This window comes from Tupaia chinensis, unplaced genomic scaffold (assembly GCF_000334495.1).
Source record: "Tupaia chinensis unplaced genomic scaffold, TupChi_1.0 Scaffold143584_1, whole genome shotgun sequence".
Taxonomy (NCBI): Eukaryota; Metazoa; Chordata; class Mammalia; order Scandentia; family Tupaiidae; genus Tupaia; species Tupaia belangeri.
This window is the reverse complement of record NW_006203430.1, coordinates 6,838,644-6,860,477: the sequence shown is the minus strand read 5'-3', so window position 1 is coordinate 6,860,477 and position 21,834 is coordinate 6,838,644. Positions and strand designations below refer to the sequence as shown.

The 21,834-nt window shown below is 44.9% G+C and overlaps 2 protein-coding genes across 2 annotated transcripts in view; one reads left to right on the top strand and one right to left on the bottom strand.

Moving 5' to 3' along the window:
• The window catches only part of AFG3L2 (AFG3 like matrix AAA peptidase subunit 2), a gene marked incomplete at its 5' end in the record, with an annotated part of 50,074 nt that extends 38,137 nt beyond the window's left edge, over positions 1-11,937 (top strand). Inside the window, 4 exon segments of the mRNA XM_027766538.1 lie at positions 1,369-1,484; positions 5,810-6,010; positions 9,627-9,821; positions 11,114-11,937. Of these exon segments, the coding sequence (XP_027622339.1) occupies positions 1,369-1,484; positions 5,810-6,010; positions 9,627-9,821; positions 11,114-11,356 (755 nt within the window).
• Positions 11,938-14,506: 2,569 nt separating this feature from the next.
• Positions 14,507-21,834, bottom strand: part of TUBB6 (tubulin beta 6 class V) — a 20,956-nt gene continuing 13,628 nt past the window's right edge. Inside the window, exon 3 of the mRNA XM_006164046.3 lies at positions 14,507-16,023. Coding sequence (XP_006164108.1) covers positions 14,960-16,023 — 1,064 coding nt within the window. The 3' untranslated portion in view covers positions 14,507-14,959. The remainder of the gene's footprint in view (positions 16,024-21,834) is intronic.

Genomic DNA, 21,834 nt, shown 5'->3' with positions numbered 1-21,834 from the left:
AGCGGCCTGGCCCTGAGGTGGACAGAGGCTCACCTGTTCACATGCTGCCCAGCAGACCATGGCCAGGAGCCTCTGGTTGTAATTAATTAGCACACTGAGAAAGTGAAAAATTCATGTGACCTCCTATGGGGAGAGCTTTCAGATAAGCAAGAAATGCTTACTGTTGGAAAATAGGGGACTTGAAACTCCCTCTTTATAACTCTCAACCCTGGCAGCACTGTGGCATGGACTTGTTGGGGCTGTGTCATTGGGAACATAGGACTTTAGTCCTTTTTTTAAAATCATCCAGGCTCTTTACTATTCAGTCAGTTGAGAAAGTCTCTCCGATGAGTTACCTTGACTACAGTAACTCTGCTTCTGTCGTCTGTGATGATTTGTGTCAGTACCAACTGTGCAGTTTTTACAGCACGAAGGTACAAATGTTTGGTGCCACCTTTGTCCAGGCCAGAGGCGAATCGTACTTCTGCTCTGCAGTCTGTGAATGGGTTCCTGTTGGTGTCTTTTGGACCCTGGTTCTCTGGGCTTACCTTCTGGGTCTGTTCTGTTGTAGCTTTGGTGACCTCGGGCTTTTGTTTGGAGTGCTGGATGCTTCAGCATTGGCTAAGCTGACTCTGAATAGAGGTTTCCAGATCTTGATCTGGCTCAGTTGCCTCTCTGGCCACTGTCTGCCTTCTGTCAGGAAGGGGCACAGTTGGTCTCTCATGGCAGGCATTTGTGTGGCCCGGTATTTGACCATTCTGAATGCTAAGACTAAGAATTGAGGTCCTTTCCACACTTCTGTGTTTTCTATGACTATATTTTAAATTGAACTAAGTACTGAATTGATTTTATGTTTCTACTTATCTCCCACAACAGGCTATAAAAGAGTGGGAGAGTTAAGATAAAAATGGGCCTGGGAAAGTGGAGGGTAGTGAATGCATTTTTTTTATAATAGGGTATTCTTTGAACTGGGCCCCTGGCAGCCTGCTCTCTAAATTACTTTTTTGTTGTTGGTTTTTTTTTTTTTTTTTTTTTTTTTTTTTTGGGAGATGTTTTTCACTATAGGGCACATGCACTCTCCGGAAAGACAGAGAGAGATAGAAAGCGAGAAATCACCCCCCAGGGGGGATGACCACGCTGCAGTCCCTTCTCCTCTATTCTCCTCTTGGGATCTTGGGCACGCATGCACATGCACCTGGCGTGAGCTTAAGCCGCCGGGACCAGGACTTGAACTGCAGTTGACTATATGGGAGTCCAGTGACATAGCCATTACGCTGATTGCTGGCTCTAAATTACTTCTTAGGTAAGGCAACGTGTAGCCTTGTATAACTGTCTTTTAATGTCACTGTCACTAAACAGTGGTTTGAATTTTTGTTATTATTTTGCTAGGCTTAGAGAAAAAAACCCAGGTCCTTCAGCCTGAGGAGAAGAAGACTGTGGCGTATCATGAAGCAGGTCATGCGGTGGCTGGCTGGTATCTGGAACACGCAGACCCACTCTTAAAGGTGAAGCTTTGTGCACTGGCAGTAGGCAGGCCAGCTCATCACATGAGCAGTCACATGACTGCAGTTACTGGAGGAGAGAGTTGTATTCCCACAAAGGATGGGTAGACAAGATATTTAACTTTAGCAAAAACGTCTGGTAATGATAATGGAGTGGACTGGTTATGCAGACTGTCCTGCAGAGAAGTTAGAAAATTCAGATAGAAGATTTAGAGAGGCTGAAAAGTATCCAAAAGCATTCCAAAACTAGGAGAGTTTACCCTGCAATGGATTAGAGTTGGGAGTTTGTGGTTTTCTTGTATGAGAGTTTTCTGTAACCTCCACAGTGCAGTAGTCAGAAACTCATCTTGAGGTGACAGAGGAGAGAGTTCAGAGTTTAAAGAATACAGGTTTGACAGGAAGATCCTGAAAGTGGGTGAGACGTAAGTCCAAGTAGGAACTGCCTAAATCCCCAGCTGACTGCTAAACTGCACATGGCAGCCCACGGTGCCATGGCAGGAAGGCAAGGCCCTGGGTTTGTGTCCTGATGGCTCCTCATGCACACCTGTGCTGTGCCTGTGCCTGTGTGTGTCCATGGTACTGGCTGGCTGGGGTGAATTGCAGTGTGAAGACACTCTTGGTGGTGCCTGTCCCTCCTTCCCTCCCTGTCTCTCTCTCATGGAAGAAATAACATGAATTTAAAAAAAATAAAAAAATAGGGACCAGCAGGTGACATGATGGTTGAGGTGCTGGATTCCCACATGGCCAACTATGGTTCAAGTCCCAGATCTGGCAGTTTGAAAATCATGCTGGGCCACATGTACATGCATGTGCAAAATCCCAAGAGGAGAATAGAGAAGAGACTGCAGTGTGGCCATCTTGCTGGGGGATGATTTTTCACTTTTCCTCCCTCTCTGTCTCTTGTCAGTTGTACACAAAAAACATCCATCCATCCATCCATCAATTAAAAAAAAAAAAACCAAACTATACATGCACAGACCTGAGTAGAGAGAGCCTGGTAAAGAATGTGTGGAGACCAAAGTGAAATCTACCTCTAAAAGATAAGGGTACCCCACATTAGATTTTTGAGTTTTAGGCTTTACCAGCTGAGTACATTTCCCAAGCCAATGCAGCACAGAGTACAGGAAGCAGGTGCCTAACTGCCTTGTGTGATCGGAGGACACCGGGAAAGTGAGGGGGAGCTCCTATAGCACGGGAACCACAGAGAAGACAGCGTTAGTGTATATAAAACACCCCGAAGGATTTACAGAGAGAAGCCCTTGGAACTGATAAGTGAAGACAGTGAAGTTGAAAAATTCAAGGTCAATGTACAAATATCAATTGCATTTTCATATGTCAGCAGTAAACACATAGAAAATGAAATTTTTAAAATTCAATTTCATTTTTATTTTATTATTTTTTAATTGCTGGAGGGTGAATGAGCTCATAAAAAGAGAAAGCACCCTCCAGTGGCGTGTGGTCACACTATAATCCTTTCTTCCTCCATTTCCCTGTCCCATTAGGATTTAGGGCATGTACACACACGCGTCCAAACATTTTTCAAGCCAGGGCTAAGGTTTGAGCCTTAGTTGCCCACATAGGATCAGGCTCTCAATGCACAGTACTAACCACTGTGTTATGGGGCCAGCCCAATTCCATTTTTAATAGCATCCAAAAACATGAAATACATTTAAGAGAATATTTGTAGGACTTATACATTGAGTTAAATAAGACGTAAATGAAAGTAGAGATATACTGTGTTCTTGGAACATTGTGTCAGTCCTACCCAAGTTGGTTTTTAGTTTCAGCACAGTCTCTTAAAATTGTAGCAGAACTTTTTATAGAAACTGGAGAGCTGAATCTGAAATTTGTACAGACTACAGATGGATTAGAATAGCCAAACCAGTTAAAAGGGTTTCACTACCGAACTTTAAGACTGTGCACAGCCACAGTAATGAAGACTGTGGTACTGATGAAAGGGCTGGCATGCAGGTGACTGGGACGGACAGTCCAGAAAGACACCCACACATATTTGGGTAAGTGATAATTCAAGAGGAAAGGATTGTTTGACTGGTCGCATATCCTTTATCTGAAATGCTTGGGACTCGATTTTTGGAGGTTAGAGTTTTTTGGACTTTAGAGTTTTGCGTATACCTCATGAGATACCTTGGGGAATGACCAAAATCTAAACATGGAATTCATTTATTCTTATGAGGTATAAGTAATCTTATGAGGGATCTTCAAAAGATGCATGGAAAACTTGTATTATGAAAAAAAATCTGGATTTGTAAAATTTTCATACCCAAATATACTCACACTTTAATTCAATCTTTCTCCAAGTTTTTTGAAGTTTCTTCATATTTTTATATTTGTAGTACCTGCTGCTAAAAATTGTGGCTTTTGGAGCACTTCAGATTTCGATTTTCCAGTTGGGGATGCTCATCCTGTATTAACACATGTTTCCAATAACCCAGTATTTATTGTTTTTATGTTTACTTGTTTATTCCATGAGAGAGAAAGAGACAGGTACCCCCAACAGGGTCTTCATACTACGGTCCTCCCCCAGTCTCCGGGGTGCGTGATCATGCATAGCATCCAAAAACATGAAAAGCATGCACCCAGCCTATGGGACCCTCGAGATACAAACCCAGGACCTTACATATGGGTCCACCATATGTGTACCTGCTGCACCACCAGGCTGGCCCAGGACAGACATTCAGAAAATATTTGTGGTCCTTGTTTACGACAAAGGATCTGTGTCTAAAATAGATAACACAGTCATAAGAAAAGAAGCAAACCAGTAAAACAATGGGCAAGAGATTGGAGCACTACAAAAAAAAATACCTGAGTGGCATTAATAATATGAAATTAGTATTAGTCATCAGGGAAATGCAAATTAAACCATAGTGGGATATTAAAATAAACTCTTTGGAATAGTTAAAATGAAAAAGACAATCTTAAGTATTAGTAAGGATACGGAGCAGTTGGAGCATTCATACACTGCATATAGGAATGTAGAATGGTACAGCATTTTATAAAATAGATTCTTGGGCCAGCCCTGTGATCTTGTGGTTTAAGGAACCAGATCCCGTGTGGCTGATCCTGTAGTTCAAATCTCAGCCCCAGAGGCTTGAAAAACATGCCACGCACTTGTGTTTGCATGCACAAAAACTTGACAAGGTGGAAAAGTGGAGGAGAAGGGATTGCAGTGTAAGCACACCCCATTGGGGGGTGCTTTCTCCCTCTCCTGCTCTTACTGTCTGTGGTGAGCACAAGCCACTCTGGCAAAAGAAACAAAAACAAGAGAAGAGCTTGGTTTTCTTATAGAGGTAAGCATGCCAAATGACCGGTGGTTCCACTCCAGGATATTTACCTAAGAGAAGAGAAAGCATGCCTGCACAGTGACTGTTACTTCTTTGTTTATTGGGTTGTCGGAAAAGTCACGATGCATTTTTGCATAGAAGAACATAGAAAAATATGTCATGACTTTCGGTGACCCAGTATAATATCAATAAACTGCCAGCTGACCTGAACTATGCACTTAAAATGCATTTTACTACATATATATATCATCTGTTAGCAAAGTTGATTTAAAAAGAAAGAAAAGAATTTACCTTATTGAAAAAAGAGGACTTCTTTGAAAAGAAAATGAAAACTGCTGAGCTTCTTGGTCTATCTTTCCCCTTTGTTCTCTGGGGAAGGCATGGTTGTATCTGACAGTCTAGTCAAATCAGAAATCAGGCCTGCAATAGCATTAGCTGTCAGAAGGAGTCCTCATCACTCACTGGGGGTGTGTGTGTGTGTCCTTTTGTCAAGACTGAGCAATTTCAGCTTAGTTTAAGAGAGAGGGTTTTTTGTTTTGTTTGTTTGTTTTTTAAGCTATAGTGCATGTACACTCACCAGAGAGAGACAGAGAGACAGAAAACGAGACGTCACCCCCCCACCCCCCCCAGGGGAGATGGCCACTCTGCGATCCCTTCTCCTCCATTCTCCTCTCGGGATTTTGGGTATGCACACACACGCACCTGGCATGAGTTTTAAGCCACGGGGTACGGGACTCAAACTGCAGTTGACTCTGGGAGTCCACTAACGTAACCGTTACACCATCTGCTTGTCCCTCAACTTAGTTTTTAAAAAGAGAAGAAATGCTTTCTAGAACTCTGAGGTGAAATTATACTAAGAGAAAATTCCTTCTTGGTTGCCACTGCTGTTAGACCTCATCTAGCCAAGGCTGGTGGATTGTCCAGATATTGTCTTACCTTCCATCATTGACTATATCTAGAAAAGTGTTTTGTTTAGTCTGCACTGTTGGTAGGATCTTTAGCCTTTGTTTGTTTTCTACTTACCAGGTATCCATTATCCCACGTGGCAAAGGATTAGGTTATGCTCAGTATTTACCAAAAGAACAGTACCTATATACCAAAGAGCAGCTCTTGGATCGAATGTGTATGACATTAGGTGGCCGAGTTGCAGAAGAAATCTTTTTTGGAAGAATTACAACTGGTGCTCAAGATGACTTGAGAAAAGTAACTCAGAGTGCGTATGCCCAAGTAATTTTAAAGAGTGTTGTTTCTTCATATTTTCACATTTGCATGAGAAATTGACATTCGTGAATGGCTCTAAAACAATAGCAGTTGTGTTTGCTTGGTGTGGGCTTTGTAGACAAGGGTTTCTTAAAAGAAATCTGTCTTAAAGCAATCACAATTTATGGAAAGAAACCTTTTTTTTGTAGTATAGTATTTAAAGTTTATTTCCTAAGACTACAAGAAACATGTATGTAGAGTTTAAAGTTTAATTATAAACCTGTGTGATCTCAGAGTAGAACATTACCTTATCACACCCTCTCCCTTTCTGCCGACAGCAGCACTCTCGTGACTGGTTATAACCATTCCCTTGTTTTCTGAAAGTCTTGCCGCTAGTGCCTACAATAATTTTATTGTTTTTGAACATACAGTCTTTGACCTTGATATAATTAACCTTCTTTGAGAATTTCTGTTATTCTTGTCATCTCTTTTTTGCCTGTCTTCTATATCTGTTGCTTTGTCAAATCCTTTTTAATCCTGATTTTAAAAAATTGTGGGTAGGGGGCTGGTTCTGTAGCTTACCGATTAAGCACTATGGACAGGGAGCTGGATCCTGTGTGGCTCACCGCTGTTTGAATCCTGGCCTCAGGGTTGAAAAGCACTCCAGGCATATGCACATGATGTTTGCCTGGAATCCTAATTGAATAGAAAAATGGAGGATAAAGGACTGAAACCCATTAAGGACTGCTTTTCCCCCACCCCTTCTGGCATGTGCATGTGTCCTCTGGCTAAAACAAAAACATTTTTTAAAACTTGTCTTCTTTATCTTGTATGAGAAGAACTTCAAAAGAGTGGTAGGAAAATGGAATTAAAGTGTGAGTTTATGTTGGTACAAAACTTTTCTTGAAATACTTACATAGGTTTTTTCATAATATTTTTTGTGAACTTTTGGAATACCCCTGATTTATTTCTCTTTGGGCATTGTTTATTATAGCTATTTACTCTTTAATCTTTTCTGATTTAATCTTTAAAGAGAATTTTTGGGGTGCTAGCAGGTGGTGTGATAGTTAAGGCATTAGACTCACATGTGACTGTGGTTTGAGTCCTGGACCTGGCAGCTTGAAAATCATGCTGGGTGCATGTGCACGCATGCCAAGACTCCCAGGAGGAAAATGGAGGAGAAGGGATTGCAGTGTGGCCATCCCCCTGGGAAGTGGTTTCTCATTTTCCCTCTCACTGACTGACTCTGGCAAAGCACACACACCGTATGGCAAAAAGAAAAGATAATTTTTTTCTGGGCCAGACTTGTATCGCAGCAGTTAAGCACTGTGTGGAGGGAGCTGGAGCCCACATAGCCTACCACGGTTTGAATTCTGGCCTTGGCAGCTTGAAAAACACCAGATACAGCACACACGTGCCCAGAATCCTGACGGCAGGGAGGAATGTAGGAAAGGTGACTGCAGCATGACCAGGCCCCACTGGGGGTGCTTTCACCCTTCCCCTTTCTCTCACACCTGCCTCTTAGTAGTTGAAAGAATGGAAAAATAAGAATTTTCTTCTTTTATGTATGTGTGTTCTGACATCTCAACTAAGTTTTTATAATTCTGTTCATTAGTTCTTTCCTATGTTCTGTCAATTTCCATTTCTTTTAGCCCTTTTTTTTAAAAAAAAAAGTAGGTTTTAATTTTCTTATTTTTTTAAAGAATTATGTATTTTTTAAAAAAATTTTTTAGAATTATTTAACGGACTGCAGTTTATTTTATTTTATTTTAATTTGACCAGAGAGAGAGAGAGAGAGAGAGAGAGAGGGAAAGTGAGAAAGCAAGCTGCCAGGTCCAGGACTTGAACCGCGATTGTCCATGTGGGAGTCCCTTAACTACCACACCACCTGCCGACTCCATATTTTGTTTAATTTATTATTATTACTAGTTTTAAATTTGACCAGAGAGAGGAAAGAGAAAATGAGAAAGCAAGCCACCACGACACCTGCCAGCCCCTTCTTTTCTTATTTTATGGGCGTCTTTCTACTTTTCTTGTTTTTGTAGACATGATTCTGCTCCTTATTTTTGAATTTATACATCTTTTCCTTTTTCGTCCCTCACATACTTGTGCACACCCTCAAACGGGGCCTGGTCACACTGCGATTATTTTTTCCTCAGTTCTCTATCCTGTCAGGATCTTAGGCAAGTGTGCTCATGCCCAGCATAGTTTTCAAGCCAGGTGTGCCAGGATTCACACTCTAGTTGTCTACATCCGATTCAGTTTCCTTTGCACAGCATTTAACCACTAAGCTACAGGGCCAACCCTTTTTATTCTTTTATCACATAAGCATTTTTTAAGGGATTTTTTTTTAATTGCCAGAGGGCACACATGCTTGCCCGAGAGACAGAGAAAGAGGGAGAAAACACCAACAAATAAGGCCATCACGCCACAGTCTTTTCTCCTCTGTTTCTCTATCCTATCAGGTTTTGGGGTATGCATGTATGTGCTCCTCGTGTGTGTGTGTGTGTGTGTGTGTGTGTTTTCTTTTTTTGGAGAGATTTTTGCTATAAAGCGTGTGTGCTCACCAGAAAGAGACAGAGAGACAGAAAGTGAGAAATCACCCCCGGGGGAGATGACCATGCTCCAATCCCTTTTCCTCCATTCTCCTCTCAGGATCTTGGGCTCGCACGCACACGCGCCCGGCGTGAGTTTAAGCCACCGGGTCCTGGACTCGAACCATAGTCGACTACATGGGAGTCCAGCGACATAGCCATTACACTAACTGCTAGTCCCTCCTCGTGTGGTTTTTAAGCTGGAGTCAAGATCTCTTAACCATCAGGCCATGGGCCAGTTCTAAGAGAGTTTTCTATTGACCATTTGTATATGAAGTCTGTTTTTCTGATATCCTGGAAGGAGGATCAGGACAGTGCTTCTAGCTTCATGGTCTTAGGGTTCCTTTTCTATTACATGAAGTGTTAAATTTATGGTTTCCCACTTCTGAATACTCCTGGCTCTGTCCTGAGTCCTTTTGTATTTTGGCCTTCTTTTTTCTAGTCAGCTAATATTTACTTCTATCTATTGTGTTCCTGGCTGGTTTTGGGATTCCCAGGGTCCAGACTGGGTCAGCCTCTGCACTGTTCCTTGGGCCCGTGTACTCTGCATAGAAAAGTGCAAACACCCCTTTCAGGGTCAGCGTTCTGTGACAGCCACCACGCATTTTCCAGGAAGAGCCTGTGGGCAGTTTGGGGTTATGAGTTTTCAATTCTGTCAGATGCTTTTCACCTGTCCTTGTACAGAGAGGAAGCACCCATCCCACCCCCCTCGGTGGGACTTGGTCACACTGCAGTCCTTTTTCCTCTTAATTCCTCATCCCATCTAGATGTGCACATCTGGTTTGTAAGCTGCCAAGGTCGGGCCTTGAATGTTGGTCAGCCCCGTGGATCCAGCTTTGCACAGCACTTAACTGCTGTGCTGCAGGCCAGCCCATTTTCACCTGTTCTGATGAGGTGTGTCTGGGTTTCTGGTGATGTGTTCTGGATGAGTTTAAAACACTGTGCCATTGCTGCCACCATCCACGCATCACACTCAAGTCCACTGAGCCTGCTGAAGGCTGCCGTGAAGACTTTGCCAGGTTAAAGACTAATCACATATTCTCTTTCAGATTGTTCAGTTTGGCATGAATGAAAAGGTTGGGCAGATCTCCTTTGACCTTCCACGTCAGGGGGACATGGTATTGGAGAAGCCTTACAGTGAAGCCACTGCAAGACTAATAGATGATGAAGTACGAATACTTATTAATGAGGCTTACAAAAGAACAGTAGCTCTTCTCACAGAAAAGAAAGCTGATGTAGAGAAGGTAGGTGTGTTGTATGCATGATTCTCTACCCTGCCTTGCAGAAAAAGGCAAAAGTGCTAAGTGGACTGTTTTGGTGGGTGTGTTGACTTGAGAATTCCCTGTCCAGTCAACTTGTGGGTTCATTCATTTTGGTGTTTCACTGTCTACTCTGCTGTAGAAAAACAGTGAGAGGGAAAGTTAGGAATCCCCCTCACCCCAGGAAGGGTGGCTACACCATAATCCCTTCTCTATTCGCTCAGTATTTTGGGCACACATGCGCATGCACCTGGCATGATTTTCAGGCCACTGGGTCCGGAACTTGAATCATGGTCAGCCATGTGTAGTCTAGCACCCCACCACCATGCTATCTGCTGGCCCTAACAACAAATATTTTAAAATTTATTTGTGCAAAGAATGATGAATTGGATAGCACTCAGAAGAGGTTCAGAGATCTCCATTGCAGCATGAGCAATGGGCCTTTCTAAGCACATGGGAGCCAAATAAATAAATTACTTGATTGGCTCCTGCTAGGCATTAGCCTTATTTGGGCATGGTCTGTGGAGAGGTCCCATGTTATATAACCAATAAGTTGGTTGGCCATTGCTGACTGGCTGGAGCTCAATTCAGATGATTAATTACAAGAAATGCCTCTAAGTTAAATTTTGGTTTGTTTGTGTGAAGGTTTTAGGTACAGAGATAGCCAGGTGAATGGCCTCCTGCTCACTTTGCTTTAACAGTACATAAAAAAAAAAAAAAAAAAAAAAATTCTTCCTCATCTTCAAAGCAAGCATAGCATTGTGCATCTTGTACACATTGTGCATCTTGCTTTTTTCATTGAAATACGTATCTCTGAGATGTATATAGACTAAAGAGAGTTTCCTCACTCTATTACAGACACATGATGGTTCATCATGTAGATGTATCAGCAAGTGTTTATGTACACCATTATTGGTGGAGATTAGTGATTTTTTTATTAGGAAGTTTATTCTGTAAGAAAGAAAGGAAGAGAGAGGCACCCCCAACAGAGTCCTCATGCTGCTATTTCACTCTCGGTCTCAGTGCCAAGGAAGGTCACATGACATGAACCTGGGACCTTTCCCATGTCAGCTCAGTATTGCATCATATTACCTCTGTGCCATCAGCTGGCCCATTGTGGATTCCAGTATTCATCTTACATTAAGATTATCTTACCTTATATACGTCTTTTTTCAAATCCATTTTTTGAATGGGGTCTGCAGTAAATAAAAACATTAGTACATTTGGATAGATTTTGATGAATATTAAGTGTTCAGTGGATATTGTTCATTTTTCAGGTTGCTCTTCTATTATTAGAAAAAGAAGTACTAGATAAGAATGATATGGTTGAACTTCTGGGCCCTAGACCATTTGCAGAAAAGTCTACCTATGAAGAATTTGTGGAAGGCACTGGCAGCTTGGATGAGGACACTTCACTTCCGGAGGGCCTTAAGGACTGGAACAAAGAGCGAGAAAAAGAGAAAGAGGAGCCCTCCAGTGAGAAAGTTGTTAACCAGATGCAAGGAGGGAAGCTGTTTTAGTTCGTTCTCCTGCGGTTTCAGTTTGCACACTGTTTCAGCTCTAGCTTCCAGAGGAATGAGAACACTGCAAGTTGACCCAGCTGAAATGGCAAGGAGAGAGAGATGTACTTAGTCCTCAACCAAGAAGTCACAGTAGGGGTGGCAGGTGGCTTCCCAAGGCCCCAAGGGGGTTCACACTGTCCCACAGCTGGTCAGGCTCACAGGCAGTGGCTGGAGCAGTTGAGCTGGCGCCGCCCAAGGCTGGTCACTGGCACCATTGGTGAACCCTGGGCCAAATGGGTAGCAGGGGTGGTTCACCTGTGGAATCTTGACAGCACGGGAGAAGGACACTTTTCTTTTTAATCACCTACTCTTCATTCCTGTTTCTTTTTAGTTTCCCTCTGCAGACAGGCTATAAAGTTAAATTGGAATCCTGATAAGAATATTTGAATTTGACTTAATATTTTAAAGATAAAATCTGGATCACTTGTTTCTGTTTTAATGGAATGGTTTTCTACAAAGAGTTGTAACATATTTAAAAATTTGAATGTATTGTGTAAATATGGCTTCTTTACATCATAAATAAAATGTGAACACTGTAATTTTTTTTTTTTCTGGACACATAAAGGGCTGTTGTTTGTACCCCAGACACTTTTAGAAAACATAATGGCAAGGAATTCTGTATTCTTACTTTTAAAGGGGCATCCGCAGAAGTTCGGCCATGCCTGGTCCTCCTCAGCTGCCATAGTGTTGGCACCTTGTAGACGGAGCGTCCTGGAGCGAGGAGCTGAGCCCTGCACATGAACTGCGTGGGTCTCAATCAGAGAATCTGTGATAACCACACCAGTTTGGGGCCTCATAAGGCTGGTTGTGACCAGTGTGGATCACACCATCTGGGTCAAGAAGTTGATGCATAACTGAAGTAGACCTGGCAGGCTCTCACAGGCTGTCACCTGGATTTAAGAGAAGGGACAGTGGAGCTAAGCTAGGGTGTCTCTTGTGCCCTAGATCTCCCATGACATCTCAGATGTGGTCTGAGGGGTAAACTACTGCAGCTAGTAGTGCATGTGGTTCCAGAAGAGCCAGGGTCTTCACTGTGGCAAATCTAGATCAGAATGCTTATGAACAAGTGGCATGAGGAAACTGCTAAGTCTTTGAATGACATTATTTGAAATTGGAGGTATCAAGCAAATTTTCATTTTTATTCTTTATAATTTTCTTTGTTCTTGTTCTCTCTTTTCTTTCTTCGAAGTTTATTCCTTCTTCCATGAGAGAGGAACAGAGATGGGCACCCCCAACAAGGTCCTCGTACTGCAGTCCACCTCCAGTCTCAGCCAGCCTGTGTCACAGACACACGTGTGCTCACAGGGCGGTCCTGAGACATGAACCCAGGACTTTCCCCATGGGTCCAGTTGCATTACTGCCCTGCCACCTCCTGGCCCCATTTTTGCATGTTTAAAGTATTACCTTTTTAGCAGCCTCCTTTAATGTTATTCCAGCTTGCCTTGTGTGTGATGTGTAGGAACAGTGACTTCTGGCTTCAGACGTAGAATCTGGTGGCATCCCTGAACAATGTGGGTAGTCTTGTGCACTTCATCCCATGGCTACTCTGCTGGGTGGCCTAGAGATGCCTAGCAGTACCTTGGTGGTTGTCACAAGGGTGGTACCCTTGCTGGGCCATAGCAGCAGCTGTCTGGGCACCACAAACAGCATCGCAGGAGAATGGAAGCCCTCCCACCTTGATCCCCATGCCAGCCTCTCAGTGTTGGCCCCTGACCTGCAGAGTAACATTCACTACCTGTGTTCCTCATAGGGTGCTTTTGGAAGGTGATCCAGTGACAAATGGTCTCCTGTGAGACCCACTTAGTTACAGGGTGGTAAGTGTGCCATTCTTTACACAAGCAAAGACAATCAGAAGACACTCGTATTCACTCTGATCCTTGTGAGGAGAGGTTCCGGCGTGTGCCATTTCTGTCAGGCTTGGACTGTGAAGCCCCCTCCCCCCCCCCCCCTGGAGAGGGAAGAGCGACTGGTGCCAAATAGGAACCAGTCTCGAGTCAGTAAAAAAAAGACAAGCTGCGCATGAGGCAAATGGTTGGATGGTACCCACGTCACCTCTGCATTTCCGGTGAGGTGAGCTACACTTGGGCCCTGGGCCTTCCCTTGATGGCCAGGATGGTCTGGAAGGGTGACAACCCTGCAGCTATCACCTGCAGGAGAGGCTGTGATGAGGGTTGCCTTGCCCACAGCAGGCGCCTACACACTCCTCTGGTTCTTTCCTCCCAGGTCAAACAGTATATTCCAGAAGAGAGATGGGTGATGAGCTGATACCCTCATTTTTACTGTGGTTTCAGAATATTACGAAATGCAAAATGAGATCTGTGCTCACCTCTAATCAGGCGGCTGTTGAGTGATGAGTGTCTGCTAGAGGCTGAGGCGTAACACAAGACAGTTACTGAGCATAAGACCTGGGATGGCACCACAGGGATGTTCTGACTACTCTGTGGCTTCAAAGGACAAAGGTTTTATTCGTCAGACTCCTCATCCAACAAAGGCATGGGGAGTTTTGCTCAGCAGGGTATCTCAGGGACCCGAACCAATAGGAAAGGAAGCAGGGGCAGTACCGCCTCCATCTGGCAGTGCCATGGCATGCTCGTTCTTGTGGCTGAAGCAGTCAGGTTTACAGGTAATTTCACAAACTGGTGAACAGTGAGGTCGGTACCAATGGCTAGTTAAGCTAACCTGGTCGCATCCTGTGGAGTTCTGACTTTCCAGAGGACCTTTCACAGAAGTGAAGACGGGTTAGAATAGGAAAGCCCTCCCTCTGCCACGCTGGGCCTCACCAGTGCCCCGGTCCCACAGTCAAAGTGTTCATGGAAGGATCACAGCACCTTTCGGGCCGCACCTGTCAGGTCTCTGGCCCTGGATCTGATGCAGTGAGGTGATTTTTTGTGGATGCCCACGTGGTAGCTAAATAGGGAAAAAGCTTTCACTTAGGCTTGCACCACTTTCAAGCTCAGGCAAATTCTGGCTGCCAGCCTTAAAGCCTCCAGTTTGAAAAGCTCTTCTGTAATTTTAGTGAGCTGGAATGGAGGGAGGGAGCAGTTTAGAGTGACTAGAACAGCCTCTGTCACCATGCAGAGTAACTTACCAAGCAAGCACACGACTGGATGAGACAGGAGCAAATGTAATGTTTTATTATGAACAGGTTTGAAAGTTCCATAGTGCATATTCAAATAAGGCAACGCGGCATAGCTTCGGGTTTCATCACAAAGGATGAAAAAATACTGTTTCAAACACCCCTGCTTAATTCTCGGGTGGGATTGAACACTTAATGGCAGGTGAGTTTTCTCTCTTTATGGCTCTTGAGTTGCTTCTTGCAAGTCCTCTAGGTAGAAAATCTCCACAGGCTGATCTATCAATCACTGGGTAGAACTGCCAATTCTCCGTGATCCTAAAATACTGTCTTGATTCCAGACGACTGATAACACAACTTTGTTGCATGGTTGGGGGTGGCCTATGCCACTGTGCTTAGGCCAGCACACCATTCAGTGGCATTAGGGTAAGCTGCACCAGGGTTAAAGAAGGGGCATGTGTATTTTGGCAGGAACTCTGAAAGCCCCCCTACTCATTGATCTCTTCTTCATCATCTTCAAAAGCTTCTTCCCCATCATTGACGGTGGCCTCCTGGTACTGCTGGTACTCGGATACCAGGTCGTTCATGTTACTCTCGGCTTCTGTGAACTCCATCTCGTCCATGCCCTCGCCTGTGAACCAGTGCAGGAAGGCCTTGCGGCGGAACATGGCGGAAAACTGCTCAGAGATGCGCTTAAACAGCTCCTGGATGGCGGTGCTGTTGCCGATGAAGGTGGAAGACATCTTGAGGCCACGGGGCGGGATGTCGCACACAGCCACCTTGACGTTGTTGGGGATCCATTCCACGAAGTAGCTGCTGTTCTTGTTCTGGACAGCCAGCATCTGCTCGTCCACCTCCTTCATGGACATGGGGCCCCGGAAGACGGTGGCCACGGTCAGGTAGCGACCGTGTCTGGGGTCGCAGGCGGCCATCATGTTCTTGGCGTCGAACATCTGCTGGGTGAGCTCGGGCACCGTGAGTGCGCGGTACTGCTGGCTGCCCCGGCTGGTCAGGGGCGCGAAGCCGGGCATGAAGAAGTGCAGGCGCGGGAAGGGCACCATGTTCACCGCCAGCTTGCGCAGGTCGGCGTTGAGTTGGCCTGGGAAGCGCAGGGAGGTGGTGACTCCACTCATGGTGGCTGACACCAGGTGGTTGAGGTCCCCGTAGGTGGGTGTGGTCAGCTTCAGGGTGCGGAAGCAGATGTCGTACAGGGCCTCGTTGTCGATGCAGTAGGTCTCGTCCGTGTTTTCCACCAGCTGGTGCACCGACAGGGTGGCGTTGTAGGGCTCCACCACCGTGTCCGACACCTTGGGGGAGGGCATGACGCTGAAGGTGTTCATGATGCGGTCGGGGTACTCCTCGCGGATCTTGCTGATGAGCAGCGTGCCCATGCCGGAGCCCGTGCCGCCGCCCAGCGAGTGGGTGAGCTGGAAGCCCTGCAGGCAGTCGCAGTGCTCGCACTCCTTGCGCACCACGTCCAGCACCGAGTCCACCAGCTCGGCTCCCTCTGTGTAGTGCCCCTTTGCCCAGTTGTTCCCTGCGCCTGTTTGTCCTGCAACAAAGCAAAGGAGAGCCCCAAGCAGTTTTAATAGGGCAATGGAAATGAGGGCTTTGAAACCATTAGCGAATGCAGTGTTGGCCAAGTTAGGGGTCTGGGGGACCAGGCACATGGCCACACTGCTGTTGGGCATAGGAATTAGTACTTCTTATTTGTTTTTTAGAGAGAGATTTTTCCTATAGGATGCATGCACTGGCCAGAGAGAGAGACAGAAAACAAGAAATCACTCCCTAAGGAGGATGGCCACGCAGCAATGTCTTCTCCAGTCTCCTCTGGGGAATTTGGGCACTAGCATACACACGCCCAGTGTGAGTTTCAAGCCATTGGGTCCAGATCTCAAATCAGGGTGGACCATGTGGGAGCTCTAGTGACATAACCACTACACCATTTACTGGCCCCCCTTTATTATCACTATTAGAATTTTAATTTGCTATAGGACACACTCACCAGAGAGAGAGAGAGAGAGAGAGAGAGAGAAAGTGAGAAAACAAGTCACTGGGCCTGGGACTCCAACCACAGTTGGCAATGTGGGAGTCCAGTGCCCTAACCACCACGCCACCTGCTGGTCCCAGTACAACTTCTTTAGACAAGTCAAAACCATTCTCAATTTTTAAAGATGTGCTAGGAAACTTCAAAAAGTTTGTGGAAAAATGGAATTAACGTATGAGTTTATTTTGGTGCAAAAAATTTTGAAATGCATGCTTAGTTTTTCATAGCCTGCCTTTTCGATGAACTTTTGTAAGATCCTTTATTGCATTTTGACCTAGTAATTCCTGGGATCTTGGGCACGCACGCACACGTGCCTGGCGTGAGTTTTAAGCCACGGGTCCGGGACGTGAACCGTGGTCAACTACGTGGGAGTCCAGCGACATATCCATTCCGCTAATTGCTGGTCCCTTTATTTTTATTTTTTATTTTATTTTGTTGTTGTTGTTTTTTGGTTTTTGTTTTGTTTGTTTGTTTGTTTTGAGAGGTTTTTGCTATAGGGCACGTGCGCTCACCAGAAAGGCAGAGCGAGAAAGAGAGACAGAAAGCGAGAAATCACCCCCCAGGGGGGATGGCCATGCTGCAATCCCTTCTCCTCTATTCTCCTCTTGGGATCTTGTGAACACACTCACTCGTGCCTAGCTGAGTTTAAGCCACCAGGTCCGGGACTCAAACCACCATTAACTACATGGGAGTCCAGCAACATAGTCATTAAACCAACTGCTGGTCCCAACTAATGTATTTGTAACACAATCACAGGAATTTAAAAACCAATTTCAACTTATTCTATCTATTTATTTTTATTTCTGCTAAGGGCATGTGTGCTTACCAGAGAGAGACAGAGACAGAAAGAGAGGGAAAGTGAGAAATCATCCTGCATGGGAAATGGCCATGCCACAGTCCCTTCTCTTCCAGTCTCCTTGGGATTTGGTGTGCACGCACACGTACCTGGTGTGACTTTTCAAGCCACCAGATCCAGGACTCAAACTGCATAACCAGCCATGTGAAATCCAGCCAGCCTAACCTCCATGCCACCTGCTGGCCCTATTTCTGATTTTTATATAGATTCTACTGGATATATTTAACAAAATAGGATTTTGTCTTTAAAAGGAATCGGTTATAGTGTCCCTGGAAATTAAAATGATATAATTTACGGGAACCAGCAGTTAGCGTAATGGCTATGTCGCTGGTCTCCCACATAGTTGACTGTGGTTTGTGTCCCGGACCCGGTGGCTTAAAACTCACGCCCGGTGCGTGTGCTTGCGTGCCCAAGATCCCAAGAGGAGAATGGAGGAGAAGGGATTGCGGCGTGACCATCCCCCCTGGGGGGTGATTTTTCGCTTTCTGTCTCTATGTCTCTCTCTGTCTGTCTGGCGAGTGCATGCGGCCTATAGCAAAAATCTCTCCAAAAAAAAAAAAAAAAAGATATAATTTGCAACTTTTGAATTTATGAAGAAAAATTAGATTATCAACTCAAAAATGAATGAAAGTATGCAGTTTTAATACATTTCCAGTGCAATATGTGAAGGACATTAGTTACAATAATCTGAATGACCCTTGGTATTGTTTTCTGTGGTTTCAGTTATCCACAATCAACTGTGGTTTGCAAAAGGTGAATGCAATGCAGTAAAACATTTCGAGGCCCTGCTACAGTAGCACAGCACTGGATGCTGCTGTGTGGCAGGCTGATGCCACAGGGGATTCAATTTCTGGACCATTTCAGAAAAAACTTGGGCACAGCCCATCTCAATAAAATAGCTGGGTGCAGTGGCATCTGGCTAGAATCCCAGCTGGTAAAGAGTATGAGGCAAGGAATCTCTCCTTAGCGTAATGGCTATGTCACTGGACTCCCACATAGTTGAACGTGAAGAAGAGAATGGAGGAGAAGGGATTGCAGCGTGGCCATCCCCCCCGGGGGGTGATTTCTCGCTTTCTGTCCCTCTGTCTCTCTCTGTCTGTCTGGCGAGCGCACGTGCCCTATAGCAAAAACCTCTCAAAACAAAAACAAAAACAAAACAAAACAAAACACATTAGTTAGGACAGCAGGTGGTATGGTGGTTAAAGTGTTGAAATTTATGGCCAACCATTGTTCAAGTCCTGGACCTAGTGGCTTGAAAATCTTGCCAGGCATGTGTGCATACCCAAAATTTGAGGAGGAGAACAGAGAAGAAAGGATTGCAATGTAGTCATCCTTCTGGGAGGTGATTTGTCATTTCCTTCTCTCTGTCTTTCTCTGTCCCTCTCTGGCAAGCATCCTATGGGGGAAAAAATTTATTTATTTTTTTCAATAATTTAATTTAGCCAAGGGTGAGAATGATGAGACAAAGTTTGAAATTAATTCCGTTCCTCTTTTTCATTTTTCCATCTGAGATGGAAATACTGAAATAATAATAAATACTGAGAAATCTTGTTCACATGAACATGTAAATGGAGTGCGTGTGTGTTCGTGTATGGGATGAATTACATGCTAACAATGTCATTCAGTTCTTTATTTTATGCTGAGTCAATATGCCAAAAGTAGAAGTGCTCTATCATCAAAAGTATTTTTAGTCATCTGTCAGCTAATAACTCAAATTTGTAGAAAAGAGAATTGGAAATCACCTGACTTGCAAAGCAATGTGTAATAGCTTACATCAGTCATTCTTTTCTTCTGTTTCTGGAAGTATAACAAAAAGGCTTTACTGAGACAAACTTCTGTGCTCTCTCATGCGTTCACTTAAATGCAATTCGTTTATCCAGCAAACATGGAAAGAGTTGAGAAAATTGAACTAATTCTAACATTCTGATGATTAAAAAATTGGGGGCCAGCATGGTGGTGTGGTGGTTAGGGCAGCTGGATCCCACATGGCCAACTGCATAGTTTAAGTCCCAGACCTGGGGGCTTGGAAAATACACCAGGCACATGTGCCTGCATGCCCAAAATCTTGAGAAGAGGATAGAGAAGAGACTTCAGTGTGGCCATTCCCTTGGGGGGTAATTTTTCACTTTCTCTCTGTCTCCTCTCTCTCTGTATCTCTCTGGTAAGTGCACATGCCCTATAGCAAAAACTATATATATACTTATATATAAAATTTTAAGTGCGAGAAGGTGAAAGTGCATACACATGCAATATGGGTAGGGGAGCGTGGCCACGCCACAATCCTTCCTTTTTCTTCTAGCTCTCCTTTCCATCAGGATTCTGGGCATGCGTGGGCACATCTGGAGTGCAAAAGCCACCTGGGCCAAGGCTGGAACTCTGGTAAGCCATGTGGGATCCAGTGTCCTCTGCAGTGTCTAACTGCTATGCTATGGGATCAGCCTGACAATTTATTTTTCACTAGAGGGTGCATACACTCAACAGAGAGACAGAGAGGGAACGGCAAATGCGACCCCCAGGAAGAATGGTCACACCGCAATCCTTTCTCCTCTGTCTCTCCCTTCTTTCAGGATTTTGGGCATGCACACATACACCTGGCATGACCCACCATGTTTCTCAGACTGCTGGGGCCAGGCCTCAAACCGTGCTGGCGGCCAAGTAGGATCTGGCTGCCTTCACCCCCAGGGCATGAAGCTGGCCTGGACGATTTAATTTTTAATGAAATGTAAACATATTTTTATCAGATTCTTTAGTTTGCAAATTTAATTCATTCAAGTTACAGAAACTTGCACTGCGTTATACCGATCTTTCTCCACTCCTCCAAAGGCCTTAGTGACTTGACTGTCTATACACGGCTTGCAGCAGTAATTCTCAGCCGCTACCCACAGACCAGTGTCTCCCTGAGGCTGAGCGTACCCGTGTGTGTGTGTGCACGTGTGAGTGCACATGTACACAGCAAAAGGGTAGCAGGACACACACCAACTGTCTACAGCATTTTTTTAACTTCCTAGGGAATAAAGTCTCAGGAGCAATCAGTTAAAAGGATGAGAAGTTTCTATTTTTATACAGAATACTTGTGTGTTGCTTGGAAAAAAAAAAAACAAAAAACCTTTGCAAGCAGTTCATTCTAGCTTTGTAGACAGACTCGTTTAAATATGACACAGCGAGGTTTCCAGAGGGCAGAGCTGGCCATCTGGAACTGACCACAGTGGCCTGCACTTGTCCACAGCCTCAGCCTCCCAGATCTCTGGCCCAGGCCCATTTAGAGGAGTCTTGGCCTGCCTTTCCTGCTGTCTTTGCCCCACTTGGCTTGTCTAAGAGCGGCTATTGGTGCAGCTGGCACCCAGGCTCCATGGAAGGGCAGAAACAGCCTGCAGCACACCATGGGCGCAGGTCACGTCAGCCCTTATGGGTGGCCACTTCATTGTTCTGTTTTCCACAAGCCCCATATATTGTCTCGGATGTGACTTTTGTGAATGGGGAGATCCTCTTTCTTCCTCCCCGGTGATGCTGCAGTGAAACCTGCCTGGCTGCCTGTTTGTAGTAGCCTGGGAAATGGTTTTTGTCTTTCTTAAGCCGGCATGGACTCCTGTCCACCCACTGCCTTCCCATCAGGTGGCAGCCCGGACAGACCACAGTGTAGGCATTGGGGAGGGGGTACTTGGGGTTAGCCTCAGCTCAGGGCTAGCCTTGGACCTGGAGAACTACCACCTGTTTACAAAGCAAAGACTGTGAGCACAACTGTCAAAAGAGGATAAGGACTATTTCATTAAAATAGCAGAATCCTGGAGCCAGCAGGTAGTGTGGTGATTAGGGCACTGGATTCCACTACGGCTCACTCTGTGGTTTGAGTCCCTGGTCTAGTAGCTTGAAAAACATGCTAGGCACATGTGCGTGTATGCCCAAAATCCTGAAAAGAGAATGGAGGAGAAGGGATTGCACCATGGCCATCCCCCCAGGGGTGATTTCTCACTTTCCTTCTCTCTCTCTTTCTTTGTCTCTCTCCAGCGAGCACATGCACCCTGTGGCAAAAATCTAAATAAAAATTGGGACCAGTAGTTAGCATAATGCCTATGTCACTGGACTCCCATGTAATCGACTGCAGTTTGAGTCCCAGACCCGGTAACTTAAACTCACATCGGGTGTGTGTGTGTGAGTGCGTGCCCAAGATCCCAAGAGGATAACGGAGGAGAAGGGTTGCGGTGTGGCCATCCCCCCTGGGGAGTGATTTCTTGCTTTCTATTTCTCTGTCTCTGTCTTTCTGGTGAGTGCATGTGCCCTATAGCAAAAACCTCTCAAAAAAAAAATCTAAATAAAAATAAAGTAATATAAAATAGTGAAACTCAACAACTGGAAATAGATGGCTTTAGGCAGTCAGAAACTAAGCATAACTAATGGCAAACTAAAGCCTAGCTGATTAAACTTGCTCTAGCTGTACAGAGATTCGGAACTGGACTCTTTCC